The following is a 15429-nucleotide window of genomic DNA, read 5'->3' as shown; positions in this document are numbered from 1 at the left end:
AAACCTCATGCCCATTAGACCTTTCAGTGCTGGAGAAGCAAGTTCTTCCTCAAAGACCAATTCTCAATGTACCAGAGCTACCAGGGCTCTTCTCTGCCATCCCAGACTTGGCAGGAGAGGTTTTGCTGCTACAGAGAAGGCACCTCCTGCAACCCCAACCTACTCTGCTGTGATTCATCCCTGCCTCAGACAGCATGAGCTCACCCTGCTGGATCCAACAGTGATGAGGATGGGCTTTCTAGTGCAGTGGGCAGTGATTGCTGCACTTTGTGCTCCTTGGCCAGTGCCAGCTGTTCCCTGCTGCAGATGGGGAACAGGTTTTTCATCTGACCAGCCTGCTCATCACCTGCAGCTCAGCTGCTGTCAGCAGCCACAGAGCAAGAGCCACTATTGACTTCTCAGGGCTTCAGCATCAGCTTGCTTTGATCAACACTGGCCTGTGGATAAAAATAACCAGGTCTGGGCCCAGTGCTTTTTCACAGGGATCTCTTCAGTATATAAATAGGAGCACTCCCAAGAAAACTGGTGGAGCAGGGACTGATAACAGAGACAACTAGATGCAGAAAACCAGCAAAGGGTCTGAGCAGGTCCCCCAGAACCCTCTCTCCACACCTCTGCAAGAAAATGGCCTGTCCTGCTTTTCATTCCCCCAAGTGACCTTGAAACCTGTTGCTGTGAAGCCATTTCTAGTGTCACAGCCAGATGAGCTGACTGTGCCACCCCAGCTTTTGGGGACCCCCTCCAAAAGGCATTTCCCTGGCAGAGGGCAGAGCTCCCAGAGCAGATCCCATCACAACGCTGTAGGTTCCTAACCAACAACCCATTTCCCTGCAAGCTGACCTGCCTGACCACAAACCAGCTCCAGAATTTCACCTGCAGAGAGGGCTTGTTGGTTGCCAGGACCCACCACCCCCAGCCCTGCTGCTCTGCACCAGCTCACACACAGCCTGAGCTCAAAGCTGGGCAGCCCAGGGTCTTCTCCTCCCCACCTTTATCCCGAAATTAGCCCTTGGTATGCAAATGAGCCAGCTCATTAGGCCACCATCAATAGATGGCAGTAGACAACCCCCTTCCAAGCCTGGTGATACAAATGGAGGGGCCTGAATCTGCTGCTTCCTGCACTGTCCGGTGGTTTTATTGAGTTTTTTGCATTACAAATGGGTTTCTTGCATTGTGTCGTGACACGTCTGATCCAGTTCCTTGTGTGGTCACCAGTTGCTGCAGAGGAGCAGGGGGAAGGGAGGAGCAGGGCTGCTCCCATCACTGTTCCCAGCTTGGGTTACATTTGTTATGGAAATGTCCTGATCAACAACACCCAGCGAGGCAGGCTTGGGTGATTCTTGGAGATCATTTCTTCTGGGAGGGAGAGGGAGGTTGGCCCAGCTGTCTCTTTTGGCCCAGATAGGGCAGAAGGCAGCAGGATTCTGCAGGCTTTTGGTTGAGAGGTACCAGAGGTCTTGCATTGGAGGAGAGATTTGTGTTTCAACCTCTGGTTCAAGGGCAGGAACAGCCTTGTCCTAGTACAGACCAAACCAGAGGTCCTCTCCCAGCTGACCACACCAGCCTCTGTGCCCAGCTCATCTGCTCTCCTGTCTCAGCTCATGTTGAAGGTCTTTTTTTTTGCCTTAATGGAACATTATGGCTGTGGAGGTGCCTCTCTGATGGCCTCCTGGTTTGCTGTGTCCACAGATTCAGCTCCAAGTCATTCTGTTCACTTTTAGCAGCAAGGCTGAGGGAGTCAGACCCTGTTTTGAGCTGTTCACACTTGAGAAGTGTCATTTTAAATGTTGTTTGCTTTGCTTCCCCCCCCCCCTTTGTGCCTTACAGGTGCATTGCACCTTGTCTGCTCTTGGCTGCAGGGACCAGTGCCTTCTGCACTTCTACTGCCAGCAGGAGGGGTTGCAAAAGCTGGTCAAAAATTGGAGCTTTTTGGGTTTTTTTCTTTATTTTAAAAAGCTACTAATAAATGAAAGCAAGCCACCTTCTCTGATGCAAACTTACCTGACAAACAGGAGTCTAACCTCAGGTTTTGAGGGAGGTTATGGGAACCTGCAAAGTGTAATGAGCACTTTCAGTGTTCTTGGGCACAGTGGGACAGGTATGAGCAGTGACTGGAGCAAAAATCAGCTGCTGGTCAATAGCTGGAAGTGTTTTGGTCCATGCTCCAACAGTGGCTTTAAGTCCAGATGGAAAGTGGTGGCCAATGGTGTCCCTCAGGGGTCTGTACTGGGACCAGTGCTGATTCATATCTTCATTAGTATGATGGACAATGGCATGGTGAGAGCAGCCTCAGCAAGTTTGGTGATGACACCAAGCTGGGGGGTGCAGTCAGGCTGCCAGAGAGGTGGGATGCCATCCAAAGGGACCTGGGCAAGCTGGAGAAGTGGGCCCAGGTGAACCTCATGAGGTTCAACGAGGCCAAATGCAGGGTCCTGGGCCGAGGCAACTGGAGATAGGAAGACAGGGTTGGGGAGGTCACACTTGAGAGCAGCAGTGTGGAAAAAGGCTGGGGGTACTAGTGGATCAAGAGCCACCAGTGTGGAGTGGTAGCCCAGAGGGCCAACCTCACCCTGGGCTGTATCAAGAGAGGTGATCCAAGGGCTGGAGCAGCTCTGCTCTGGGGACAGGCTGAGGGTGTTGGGGTTGTTCAGCCTGGAGAAGAGAAGGCTCTGGGGGGACCTCATAGCAGCTTCCAGTGCCTGAAGGGGCTCCAGGGAAGCTTGTTACAAGGGCTTGTAGTGAGGGGGCAAGGGCTAATGGTTTTAAACTGAAAGAGGAGAGATTTAGGTTAGAGATCAGGATTAAATTCTTTAGTGTGAGGGTGGTGAGACACTGGAACAGGCTGCCTAGAGAAGCTGTGGCTGCCCCATCCCTGGCAGTGTTGAAGGGCAGGTTGGATGGGGCTTGGAGTTCTGGGGTCCCCAACACAAGAAGGACATGGAGCTGCTGGAGGGAGTCCAGAGGAGGCCACAGAGATGCTGGGAGGGCTGGAGCAGCTCTGGAGCCAGGCTGGGAGAGTTGGGGTGTGCAGCCTGGAGAAGAGAGGGCTCCAGGGAGACCTGAGAGCAGCTTCCAGTGCCTGAAGGGGCGCCAGGAAAGCTGGGGAGGGACTTGAGACAAGGGCAGGGAGGGATGGGAGCAGGGGGAACAGTTTCAAGCCAAAACAGAGAAGGTTTAGATTATATCTTAGGAAGAAATTCTTCCCTGTGAGGGTGGTGAGAGCCTGGCCCAGGTTGCCCAGGGAAGCTGTGGCTGCCCCATCCCTGGCAGTGTTGAAGGGCAGGTTGGATGGGGCTTGGAGCAGCCTGGGCTGGTGGGAGGTGTCCCTGCCCATGCAGGGGGTTGGATCTGGATGACCTTTAAGGTCCCTTCCAACCCAAACCATTCTATGACTGTGTTGCTTTGGGTTTGTGCTGGTTTTCCACTGCATGATTTTGTGGGCTTGTTGGGGCAGCTCTGTCTCAGGAAGGAGAGGCACCAGTCCTTGCTTTGAGCAGTCCTGGAAAACTTGCTGTGAGGAGTTGGAGCACACCCCTTGCTTTTTCAGTCTGTCATATTTCCCTTCAGAGCACCAGTGCAGGCAGCCAAAGTGGGGTGTGCTTTCCTGAGTGGTATTTTCTGCTGCTTTGGGAGCCCACAGAGTGCTGCATTTAGCCCAAGTGTTGCTTATTTTCCACCCTCATCTGTCTACACTGATGCTCTGAACTGAAACCAAATAGATTGCAAAACAAATTGGTGTAGCCTGGCTCCTTGTGCTGGGTTTTGCATTATCCTCTGGGACAGGTACCTGCTCTGGAGCACCCCAGAGGAAGGTAATAACCCCTCAGCCTCTTCTAATGCCTCAAAGACTGAATTATGTTTAGAGGGAGAGGTAAGAAAATGGAATTGCAGGACATGATTTTCTTGGCTTTCCAATAACCCTCTTTGTAAGGTCATCATCTTAATAGCAAGAACACAGGAAACTGGTAAACAGATACAAAAAGTGTTCAGGCTCTGATTTAAGGCTGTCACTGCCTTTAACTCTGCAGAGCTAAAAGCAGAAGGTTGCCCATCTCTTGGAGGCTGCTGTGATACCCAAGGGACACGAGGGAATGAATCTCAGCTTTGTGTCCTGCTGCCTCCCCTGATGAAATGAGCCTTTTTGAAAGGAGCCTTTGAGTGAGTGCAAACTGGGAGGGGATGGGGGAGCTCCTCTCCCAGGGCTGGGGAGCCTTCTGGGACCAGGATCACTTCAGTGACCTCCTTGGATTTTAGCTGAGAGTGCAGGAGGGTGGGGGGGCTGCCTGTGTGGGACCCTCTGCTCAGCTCCAACAGAAGCAGCATGTTCCTTCCACAGAGAAGTTGGATTTTTGGGGGTGATTTTGAGGGAGCTTCCTTGCCTTGGGTTGCCCTGTGGAGGGAGCACAAAGCTGTGGGTTTGTGCTTTCAAAAGCAGGGTGATGGTGTTGATTCATTTCTTGGCAGTGCAGCAATAATTGTTGGGGTTGACATTTTTGGTTTAATTCTTTTGAAAGCTAAAAAAAAAGCCTGTTCCATGTGCATCCCATGGAAGAAATTCAGGCAGGGAATGGACCTTCAAGGTGGCTACTGAGCTGCTACTAATCAGTGCAGGAAGCAGCTTTTGGGGTTGTTTCATGAATGCCAGCAATTGTGTTGACCAGCACCTTGTAAAAGCCTTTTGCTGTGGTAGTGAGAGGCACACAAGATTCTTTTACTCATTAAAACTCTTTCTGGGACTTGTGATGGACTTTCTGAGGGTGTGAGGGGACTGTGGCCACCTCCTCACTGCCTCATCTGTGCATCTTTGGAGCCCCTGGCTCTGCAGTGTCTAATTACTGAAGTGCTGAGCCCTAAATGTCAATTAGCTTTTGATGAACCCACTGGTGTGGGTAGTTTTGAGTCTGTTGAATCTGGATCAAGGTAATTATCTGTGTGATATGAATAATGAAGGGAGGTGATTTCATCTGGAAACTCCTTCTCAGTTCTGTAGAACGTTGTGTGTTCTTGTTTCTTCCTTGTGAAGAAGGGTTGTTGCTATCAGAGGATCTTTTTCCTGTTCTAATGTAGCTTAGAAGAAGACATGGTCCCCTCAAGCTGTGGAGGACAGAATGTGAGGGCAGAAATACCTGGGAAAAGAAAGAAAGAGCTGGAGTTGGCCAGTGGTGGGTAATGATTGCTGCAGAGCTTTTCTGGACCTCTTGTACTTGGGAGGTTCAGGAGAGGAAGGGGCTCAGGAATGAGTGTCCTGAGATCAGTCACAGGTGAGAACTGCTGCTTCAGGATGACAGGAGGACATTTATCAGCACGTGGCCAAGTCAAGCCTTGGGAATTCTAGGCACTTTTGAAAATTGGGCTGATAGTATTTGACTTTTTGTTGCACCAACTGCAGTGAGACTGCAGTCTCCTGAGCCACCTGAGAAGCTGGCAGGACAAGGCTTCAGATGTCCCCTGATGGGCCTCAAAAGATGCCTTTTGCAAAGCCTGTTTGTGGTGCAGCCCAGATGAGCAAGTGTCTCTGTCTCCTTTGTTCTCCCTCCTGAAGTGAGCTCCTATTTTGGAAGAAGGCAGTGCTCATGGGGCCCAGGTGGTAGAGGCCAGAAGCAGCCTGCTCCAACCATGCTTTAAGTTTGAAATTCATAAGAAGTCCTCAGTGAGCTCCAAAGAGGACCCAGAGAAGCAGCTTTAAGCTGAAAAAGTGGTAAATGGCTTTTTTCTTCCCAGTGGTGCTGGCAGAGGCTCGTGCTCTGGCAGCACTCAGCTCTGCTGGAGTGTTAGAGGATCTCAGAGAGGTTCCCAGTTCAGCTCAGACCCACAGCCACATCTCCTAAAAGCCACCTAGAGGATGGCTGGGAGATGAAACCAGAAAAATTGAGGTAGGAAAGGAGGCCTATGGTTTAGCAGTCAGAATACCCATGGCAGTGGAGGGTCCTCCTCCTAAAAATCAATTCTTCCCACGACCAGGCACCTTGCTGGGAGAGAAGCTTTGGGCAAGCCCAGGTTGTTGGATCTGGAAATCCTGGAGGCAGTGATGGATGAGAAACCAGATTGCTGGTGATGGTCCTTCTGGCCAGAAGCTTTTAATCAAAGCCTGAAATGATGCCTTGAGGATGGTCTGGACCATCACCTCTCACTAGAAAATGCCTTTTCCCTTTGGCATTACTGGATCTTTTGGTCCCTACAATGAAAGAAGTAAAATGTTTTTCAACAAACATCCTTTGCTTAGGACACGTTTTCCAGAGCTCTAAGTTGCTGTATAAAGAAGGGGAGGTGCTGCTACCCTGCTTTGAGCTTTCCTGGGCAAATATATCCATATTCTTGCCAGGAATAGAGGGAGCAGAAGGTGCTGCTGCTTCTTCCAGCTTGCCATGGTGGAAGCAAGAGGTTTTATGCAGAATGCTCTCCATGGCAAAGTGAGGAGGCATCTCTTCCAGGACATGGATGTTTCCTGCTTATCCTTTCAGAGGAAGAGCCACAGCTACTATTATTTAACCAGCAGACCCAATTTCATCTCAGCTACTGGAAAGCCTTCAGCTCCAGGGAAGGAGTGGGTGGACTAAAGCTGCTGGGACATTGAGCCTGGCAGCAGGAATGGGTGTCTTCTCCCACAGCTGGCAGCAGCTCCCCTGAGGGCAGCTTGGGAACTCCTGATTTGCAGCAGAGTGGGAGGATAGTGGAGCCCACACGTTTGCTGGGCTGGAAATGCAGGTGACTGGCCCTGGGCATGGCTGAGGGAGGGGATCTGGTGCTATCAAAGCAGCAGAGATGAGCTGCAGACCAGCTTTTGGTAGTGATGTGGCTTGAGAAGCTCTGGCTCCTGGGAAGGAGGAGGGTGGGGTATCAGTGACTGCTCTGGTTTCCCTGCCTTCCAGAAAAGGACCCATCAACCCTGTGCTTTTGGTTCACAAGTATTCAGAGGGGCAGCAGAACTCCTCTGCTTTGAGGTGGTGTCCAAACCATCTGTCATCTTAAAACTGATGGTGGAAAAGCAAATTGCACAGTGCTCCATCTCTGAAGCCTGGGGGGGTCTCTTGGTTGGGCAGGACAGCTCTCATGCAGGGGTGGTGGCCACCAACCAGTTGCTCAGCTGCCTGTAGCATTGGTGGGAAGTGATGTCTCTTGGCCTCTCCTGTCTTCCCACAGCCACCACAGCCAGTGCCATGCAGAAGGGCAGCTGGAGACCTGCCTGCCTGTGGGCAGGAGGCCCTACTTTCCCCAAAGTCTGAGCTCTGGGAGGATCAGCACCTTGCAGGAGTGAGATGCCAGCTCAGCCTGCACCCAGGGTCTGCTTGCAGCTTGGTGTGCAAGCCAGGAGCTGCTCCAGGCCTGCTCTTGTGCAAGGCAGTGAGGTTGAGCCCTGGCTCATGAAAGCTTGTTCCCTGATGACAGGCAATCTCCTGCTTCCCACAAGGCAGTAAGAAGCTGAGAGCAAAGGTGTTAAGCAGCTGAAGGTCCTGTAAATCATGTCCTTTCAGGTGCTGTTCACCTAGTACTCCTGCTGTTTTGTTTCAGCATCATTGTCAGCACCACTGTTAGGTATCCTGGTGTGTAGACAAGGCAGGAACATCTTTATCTTGTCCAGCTTAGATAGAAACTCCAGATATCCTGCTGCTAAAAATTCTGTTGGCAGATGTCCTGGTTGTTGTCTCTCCTGTAGCAGAGTGGGGGGGAAGTAAAAGGGAGGCTCTGGCAGGTGGGATCAGGGCTGTGGACTTCTACAAGATGTTCACAGTTTGGGGTAAAAGACCTGTAAGGTCTGTGGTGTGCTGAGAAGGGAGGTGCTGGAGACCTCTTATCTCCAACCCTCCTGGGTCCCTGCTGATCTTGGCAGGAATGTGGGGAGAAAATGAACTCACCCCAAATCACTTAGTGCTCTGCAGGTCAAAACCAACAGCTCAGATCCTCTTCTGTGTTTGGTTCTTACCCTGCTTCCCCACCTGCCCTTTCAGAAACCAGCTACTGAATTCAGCATCAGTGCCTGATCTGAGGAGCAGTCCCACCTCCTTGAGCACTGCCAGGGGTGCATCAGAGAGTTTTTGTCTCCCTTTTTTACCTCTTAGGACTCAGTGCTCTTTTCAAAACCCTTTCTGAAGTATTTGCACTTGAACAGTATCTAGACTCTTCACCTCCAGTGGGGTAAGTTGCTGAATTTGGGGAGGGTGAGTTCAGGAGGTGGCTCCTTCTTGCTGTGACCAGTGAAGTGCAGCACAGTAAAATACTTGGAAATATAAACTGAAAGGTAATTTTTGCTCCCTCTATCTTTCTGCCTTGCTACAATCTGAGTGAAGTGTTAACAGAATCCTTTGGTTTTTCCCTAGCTGGGCTTTGTGAGAGTGGTGTGGAGCCCATGGGGAGAGGAGGCCAGTAGGCTCTGGTGCCATGGAGATTCCCAGTTATAGCAACCAGCTGCTGCAGCAGCTCTGCACTCTCTGCAAAGACCAGCAGTTCTGTGATTGCACCATCTTCGTTGGGAATGTCCATTTTAGAGCACACAAGGTGGTTTTGGCTGCTGCCAGCCTGGTTTTGAAATCCTGGTTGGGCAGCACAGACACCATCTCCACGGATGCTTCTGAGGTCACCCCTGAGGAGCTGGCACTCTTGCTGGAGATGATGTACAGTGGCAAACTCCCCCTGAGGAAACACCATTTGACCAAAGTAACCTCTGTGGCAGGTAGTCTGCAGATGTTTGATGTGGCTGTTGTAAAAACTTCCTCAGGGGCCTCACCAGCTGTTCAGCTCAGGACCAGGTAGTGAGAAAGGTCTCTGGCCACGCAGCAAACTCGTTTGGAAATCATGTTGAAGCCAATAACCTGCCCCTGCCTGGAAAACCTGCTGGAGGAAAACCAGGTATCCTCTTCCCTCAGAGAGTTTCTCCTTCTCCTGCCACTGTAGAAGCAGAACTAGGAGGAGATGGGCCTCCTCCTGGCCAGGAGCTTCCTGCAAATCTTACCTGGATGTGATGGCAAGTGACTCCAGATCCCTCTGGGAAGATTCAGGCTCCTGTCTTGCTCAGGCTGCCTGTGCCAAGCAGGGGGGCTGTGCAGAAGAGGAGCCTGATTAATCTCTGGGGGAGAAAGGAGCAGCAAGGGATAGGGGTGGCTGTGCAGAAGAGGAGCTTGCTACACCTCTGGAGGAGAAAGGAGCAGCAAGGGAGCTAGGTGAGACCTCCCAGCATTGCCTCTTCTTTGCAACCATATTGACTCATGTTCTCCTGTGATGGGGGAATCTTTTCTTCTGGCTTTGCTCTTTTTAGCTTGTTCTGGGTTGGGAGTGGCATCATGTGCAGCCCTTTTCTGCAGGGACATCCTTCCTTTGGCTCTGGGTGATGCTCTCTTTTGGTCTTTGCAGTTGCTTCACTCTCAGCACTTTACAGCAGCTGTGGTGAGGAAAACTTTTCTTCCCCATGCCTGTGATTTCAGCTGATCTGTGTCAGCTCAGGACAGGAGGTTGATAAGACAATCTGTAAGGGAACAAAGTTGCCTGCTAATGCTACCTTATCCTTTAAACTCCTGTTCAGCATGGGATGAAAACAGAGGCTCCACTGGGTTTAAAACAACTGTTTCATTTATAACTGGTGTTAAATAAGCTGTTGGATTTCCCTTCAGGCTGGGTGATACCTTTAGAAGGGATTTGTGGGTCAGTTTCCCTATTATAGACAAGGTTTTGGGTACAAACTGATGTCTTTCATTCACATCATGCTTTCTGTGAAGCCCTTCAATTAACAATAATCATCTTGTTTCTCTCCCACTGCAGCAGAGAGCAAACCCTGTAATCTGGATTTCTTTCTTTGATATGAAAGTGTTTTCTCTGAGGCCCTTTCTGGTGCTGAAAAGACTAGAAGAGTGCAGAGAAATGGGTGCTTCTCCAAAGGAGGTGGATGTGTTTACTTGGGTAAAGGTTAAAAGGGTTTCTTTCTTCATCACGTTGAGGGCTGGAATAGTTTGTGCCCTGCTTGGGAAGTTGTTTGATGGGAAACTGGGGCTCTGGTGCTTGGTTGTTTGAAGGGCAACACGTGCTCCCTCCAGCAACACCTCAGAGAGAAGCATCTGTAAGATGCTTGTGTGTGTAGGTGAAGAAGTAGGTGTCTTTGTTGTGTTGTAGGAGAGCTCCAGCACTGATTGCTGTCTTCCAGGTTCTGGCACTTGCTTTGGGAGCTGTAATGACTTGTAAATGAGAGCCAAAATAGGCTTCCCCAGCCCTTGGTGACCTCTTGTCATGGAGCATCTGCTCTGCCCAGGGAGAGCTGCTTGTGGGGAGTGTCCTGGGGGGGCCATGGGTGCTGCCCCACAGAGCTTCTCCTGGCAATGGGCCACCCCAGAACCTGTCAGCACTGATGGGTGATGCTCAGGTTACTGTTGGAGGGGATATTTGAATCTGGTGCTTGGTTCATGCTGGGGGGGGATACTCTGAACAAAGGTAGCCAGATACCAGCTGTTGTACCTGCTCAGAGCCAGCACAGAGCAGAAGGTATGACCATGTTGGTGTGGCAGTGGTGCAGGAGGACCATGGGTCTGGGAAATGGTTGTGGTGGGTCTGGGAAGGTTCTGATGCTGACTACACACTGCTGCTCACTGCAGGGTCTTTGAAAAAGCTTTGGCCAGTGCAGAGTGAGGATGTGGAAACGTGAGAGTGGAACTGTTTTCCAGCACTAATATGACCATGGGACACTTGGGCTGTGGTGGCATTCTGCTTTTAAAAAACCAAGGCAATGTCTTTATTAGAACAAAGCCCATATGGCAGCCAGGAGAATTCCCTTGAGTTGGAAAGTTAAGGTTTCTTTTCTGACAAGCTCTGAAATGTTCATGGAGGGAAGCCTGTGTTCCTCTAGCTGCTGACCCTCCTGCTGGTGTTGAACTGAACATCTCTGAGGCTTTAGGAGGGAGATGTGGCTCCTTATTCATGTTTGTAGCAGCAAGCCCAAGCCTGCCTGGGCTTACAATCACCTGTGAGTGCTCTCAGCATGCCTGCCTGCCCTGGGAAGGACTAGGTTTTCATATCTTCATTGCCCTGATGAGAAAAATACATCAGGTTTAAGGTTTTATCTCCTCTGCACCTTGGCAGTTGGGGCAGGGCTGGGGAGGTTGCTGGGTGCTGTGCATGGGGGCTGCCAGGAGGGATGTGGCAGGTCTATGCAGCTGTGGCACCAGGGAGCCCCTGTGCTCCATTCCATCCCTGGGCTGCTTTGTGCTGCCTCTGGGATCATAGAATCACAGAACTACTCAGGGTGGAAAAGCCCCTTGGGATCACCCAGCCCAACCATCCTCCCTGCTCTGCAAAGTTCTCCCCTCAACCACATCCCCCAACACCACATCCCAACCACCCTCCAACACCCCCAGGGATGGTGACTCCACCACCTCCCTGGGCAGCCTGTGCCAGGCTCTGACCACTCTCTGGGAAGAAATTCCTCCTGATGTCCAGTCTGACCCTGCCCTGGTGCAGCTTGAAGCCCTTCCCTCTTGTTCCATCACTGATGACTTGTGAGAAGAGACCAGCACCAACCTCCAGAGCTGCACCTGCCCAGGGCCCTGCCTCACTTCTGCTCTGCCCAACAGCCCCCTTTTCCATTGCTTTGCAATAACTGTTGGTTTATGTCTCTTCAGCAGCTCCAAGACCCAGAAATTAAGGTTCCCAGGCCCATGCCTGGCCCTTTGTGCTCCCAAATGAGCTGTTGCAGCAGGAGCCAAGCGAGAGGTTGTGGAGCTCAGAAGCAGCTTGGGTGTCTGACCACAGAATGGCAGCTGCACCATTTTTCTGCAGCTCAAAATAAATCCTGAATAAAGGAGAAATGGATTTTCTTTGAGCCTTCCTGAAAAAAAAATCACTTCTGAGCTGTGACAAGCATGAAAAGTGTCAGCCCTGGGGCAGTGGTGGGGACAGACTGCAGCCCATTATAAACCAGGGCTCAGTCAGATCTGTCCAGCTCTGAGCTCCCCCCTGGGCCAGGCAGGACCTGTGGGCACAGCACTGAGCCTGGGCACTGTTTCCAGCAGATCCAGTAGCATTTTCCCACAAGGACCCAGTGTTTTCTTCAAGGCCATCACAGTGGAGTGTTTTTAAACTCCTGCTTAAAGTGCAAGTTCAGCTGCAAAGAGCCCAGCTCAGGGTGTAAAATTAAGGCTGAGACTGGTGGATGTCAATGGATTTTTACTTTTTCCTCTCTCTCCTTTTTATTTATTCCCCCTCTTTTCCTCTATTATTTGGCTTGAAAGCTCTTGGGTGCCTTGGGGAAAGCAGGAGTCAGTCTGAAAGCTGCTGAGAAGCTGTTTCTTTGCACTGAGCTGCCTTGCTGGGTGTGCTTGTCCTGCTGCAGGGAAGATCTCCCAGCCCTTGTGCACATCCTTCTTCAGCTCAGGAGCCTTTTGTGGGTGACTTATCACTGTGGCTGAACAGTGGGGTGTCCTGGACAGCAAAGCCTGAGCAGTGTGGGGGCCTGGGGGTAGTAGTTCTATTCCTTTCCTGGTCTCCTGCAGTGCTCCTGCCTCCTTCCCTCTGGTGTTGCTGCCTCATTTCCTGCTACCTCCAGTGGAGGTTTGTTGGGTTTGTGGTGCAGAGCTTGCTTTTGTGAGAGTTACTGCTGTTTCTCTAAGTTTGATGTTAAATTCTGCTCCCCAGGCTGAAAAAAATGAGGATGAGTTTCTTCTCTTTTTGGGGAGGTGGGGGCTTAGGGGTTGGTTTTGTGGTAGAGTCTGTGTATCTCACATAAACTATTCCCATCTAATTCCTATCTGGGATGGATGACACCTGCTTGGAAATAAGAACAAGACTGAAATTGCAGTAATTTGGGGAAGCACAGAAGAGCTTTGCTGGTGTCAAGTCTTATCTTCCTGTGCTCTCTTAGAGAAACTCAATTCAAGTTATTGCACAGCTTGTTTGTTCCCTCTGCTACTGGGTTCAGGTGAAGTGGGGGGAGCATTGATTCTCCCATTTATTCTCCCCATGGTGGAATAAATCTCACTGTGCTTGTGGATCATTTCCATTGCCTCTGGGCTTGTCCAATTATTGTTGTCCTTCATTTGCAGGTGCAAGGATTTCTGGATGCAGCAGCAGCAGCAGTTTCCCATTATCTTCTGCATCCTGATTAGGAGTGATAGTTTATGAGGGTTTTTTTTTTTTTGTTTGCACAACTTTTTCTCTCCCATTCTGGTGTAGTTGTGTGGAGGTTGGGGCTGAGCTCTTGTTCCTGTTGCATGGAGCAAGCAGGGCTCAGCATTTTTCATGGAGCCTTCCTGGTACTGGGGTCTCCCTCATCAGTCACCTACAACTGCAGGCTTGAAAAGCAAGCACTTCTGATGGCTGAACCAGAAATGGGGGCACAGATTTCCTCTGCTTATTGTATACACAGAGGTAGTTGATTGTCTTCATGGTGCCATCACAGCCCAGGAACTTCTCTGTGGTCAAGATGTGTAGAGCCAGTCCCTGTGCTGCCCATAGCACAGACCCTCTGGGGAGCATCTCTGGCTCTGTGGGTTTCCAGTGGCTTTGTGCACATCAAAAATGACCCAGTAGAAAAGCCTAAATCCATTTGCATTCACAGACAACTGATGATCATGTCTCTGGAGGTTTCCCAGCCTCCTGCTGCCAGGGACTTTGCAGCTCATTGAATGGCCAGTGCAGCTCTCCTTGGGGAATGGAGGTGGCCCTGAGGTCCAGGCAAAGGATTTACCATCCAGTCTTCTAACTGGATGTCCCTTGGCTTGGGAGAGAAGGATGTGAAGGGAATTAGCTTCTCAGTTTCTGCTGTTACCCTGAGCAGGTTGCTGCCCAGCCTGTCTCTGGCAGGTCCCACCCCACCCTTTGGGTGCTTGCATTTGCTCTAAAGCTTGAGGGACATCACTTGGTCACTAAAATGGCTTTTTTTGGTGGGAGCAGGAGTGTGGATGAGGCATGAAAGGCCACAGCCTTGCTCACCCACCTGCAGGGAAGAGGCTGGTGGCCAGCTGGGCTAGTGGCTGAGCTGACCTGCCCTCCACTCTCCCCACATCCCTCTTCTTCATCTCAGTGCCAGGCATTTCACTCTGGGATGTGCATTACTTGCTCATCTGGCTAGAGGTCTTCTCTGGGTCCTAGGACACCCCTCAGAGTGGCACAGCAACCAGGCTCAGGGTTGTTCCCTGCAGGAACAGCCACCAGCTGCTTTTTGAGCATCCCTGGCCCCACCCAGAAAAGCTGAATCTCACAATCCTGTTGGAGAGGCAGGTGAAGGGCTTGGGGGCCCTGACTTATCAGGGGTTCTGTGGGTTGGTGTGAGGAGGGACAGGAGTGTCTGGCTGGGAGGACACTGTCCTAACTCACCTCTTGCACATTTGAAAAGCAGGTTGTGTGTCTGCATGAGCAGCATTGCCCATCTTCCCACCCAGGGCAGCAAGGGTGTGTTGGAAGGTGCAGGAAATAATAAGGAGCAGAGCAGGAGAACCTGTGGTGGGGTGAAGGGACACAGCAGTGTAGGAATTGAAGGTATCAGGAAAGAAATATGGAGAGATGTGGAGATGATAGGAAGATAGGAGACCTGCCTCCTGTGGCCTCTAACATCACAGGAGGCCTCTGTTACCTGCAGAGATCCCTGCTCAGAGTTACCTTGGAGCTGCTGTGGAGGTGTGAGATGAAGCAGGAGGGTGGTTTCATGGTGTGGGACCATTGTGGTACTGAGTGAGGAATGTCGTGGCCACCAAAGATGATGTCCTCAACCAGGACCAAACTTCTTGGAAGGCACTGAACCTATTTGATGCAACAGCTCAAGCCAGGCCTTGGAGACTCAGTTTCCCTGCTCAGAGTGATGCTCTGTTGCTTCAGCATGGAAGCTGGATGTGTCCCAGCTCGTGGAAGCTGGGATTCCAGTGAATAGCAGTATTTCTCAGGCTTTTCCCAGGATTTTGGGGAATTGTTAGTGCTTCAAAGCAGGTCTAAAATGCACTGTGTGCTCTTTCAGAACAAAGCTGGAAGGCTGTTGTTCCCACTGAGCAACACACCCCAGGGAAGGTCTCCCAGAAAGAGACTATAGATAGGAAGATCTTCACCTTCTGAAAACTCCATTCACCAGATCAGGCACTGAGGAAGGGATGTTACCTGGAGTTCTGGGTACCAATGCTGTGCAGATTGTAATAAATAAGCAATTAATTGGTTGAAAAAATACTGCATCATGCAAATGAATTTTGATTCATATTAGCAAAAACATCTTTGCCAGGGTGCTGAGCAGCTTTAGGGTGGGGAGAGTCAAGGTATCCTGTGTTTTACAGGATCATTTCTATCTGGGAAGGGCCAGGCATGCCCACCTGGAGAACAAACATGGTCTGGTTCTCAGGTCTCATTGCAAATGAATGTTTGCATGAAAATAAAAAAAAGCAACAAACCTTTAAGCTTGTTCTTCATCACGTCTGAGGCATCTCCTTTCTTCCTTTGAAACAGAGCCCTTCATGTCCAGGTCTATCTGTTCAG

At 50.7% G+C, this 15429-nt stretch overlaps 1 protein-coding gene across 1 annotated transcript in view; it reads left to right on the top strand.

The window, feature by feature from the left end:
• The first annotated feature begins 8376 nt into the window (after positions 1-8376).
• Positions 8377-15429, top strand: part of ZBTB40 (zinc finger and BTB domain containing 40) — a 76070-nt gene continuing 69017 nt past the window's right edge. The window contains 6 exon segments of the mRNA XM_009999818.1: positions 8377-8692; positions 8695-8952; positions 8955-9017; positions 9081-9155; positions 9751-9817; positions 9819-9870. Coding sequence (XP_009998120.1) covers positions 8377-8692; positions 8695-8952; positions 8955-9017; positions 9081-9155; positions 9751-9817; positions 9819-9870 — 831 coding nt within the window.

Source organism: Chaetura pelagica, unplaced genomic scaffold, assembly GCF_000747805.2.
Source record: "Chaetura pelagica isolate M959 unplaced genomic scaffold, ChaPel_1.0 scaffold86, whole genome shotgun sequence".
NCBI classification, from domain to species: Eukaryota; Metazoa; Chordata; class Aves; order Apodiformes; family Apodidae; genus Chaetura; species Chaetura pelagica.
Note: the sequence above shows the minus strand (reverse complement) of the source record. Positions and strands in the feature narration are given on the sequence as shown.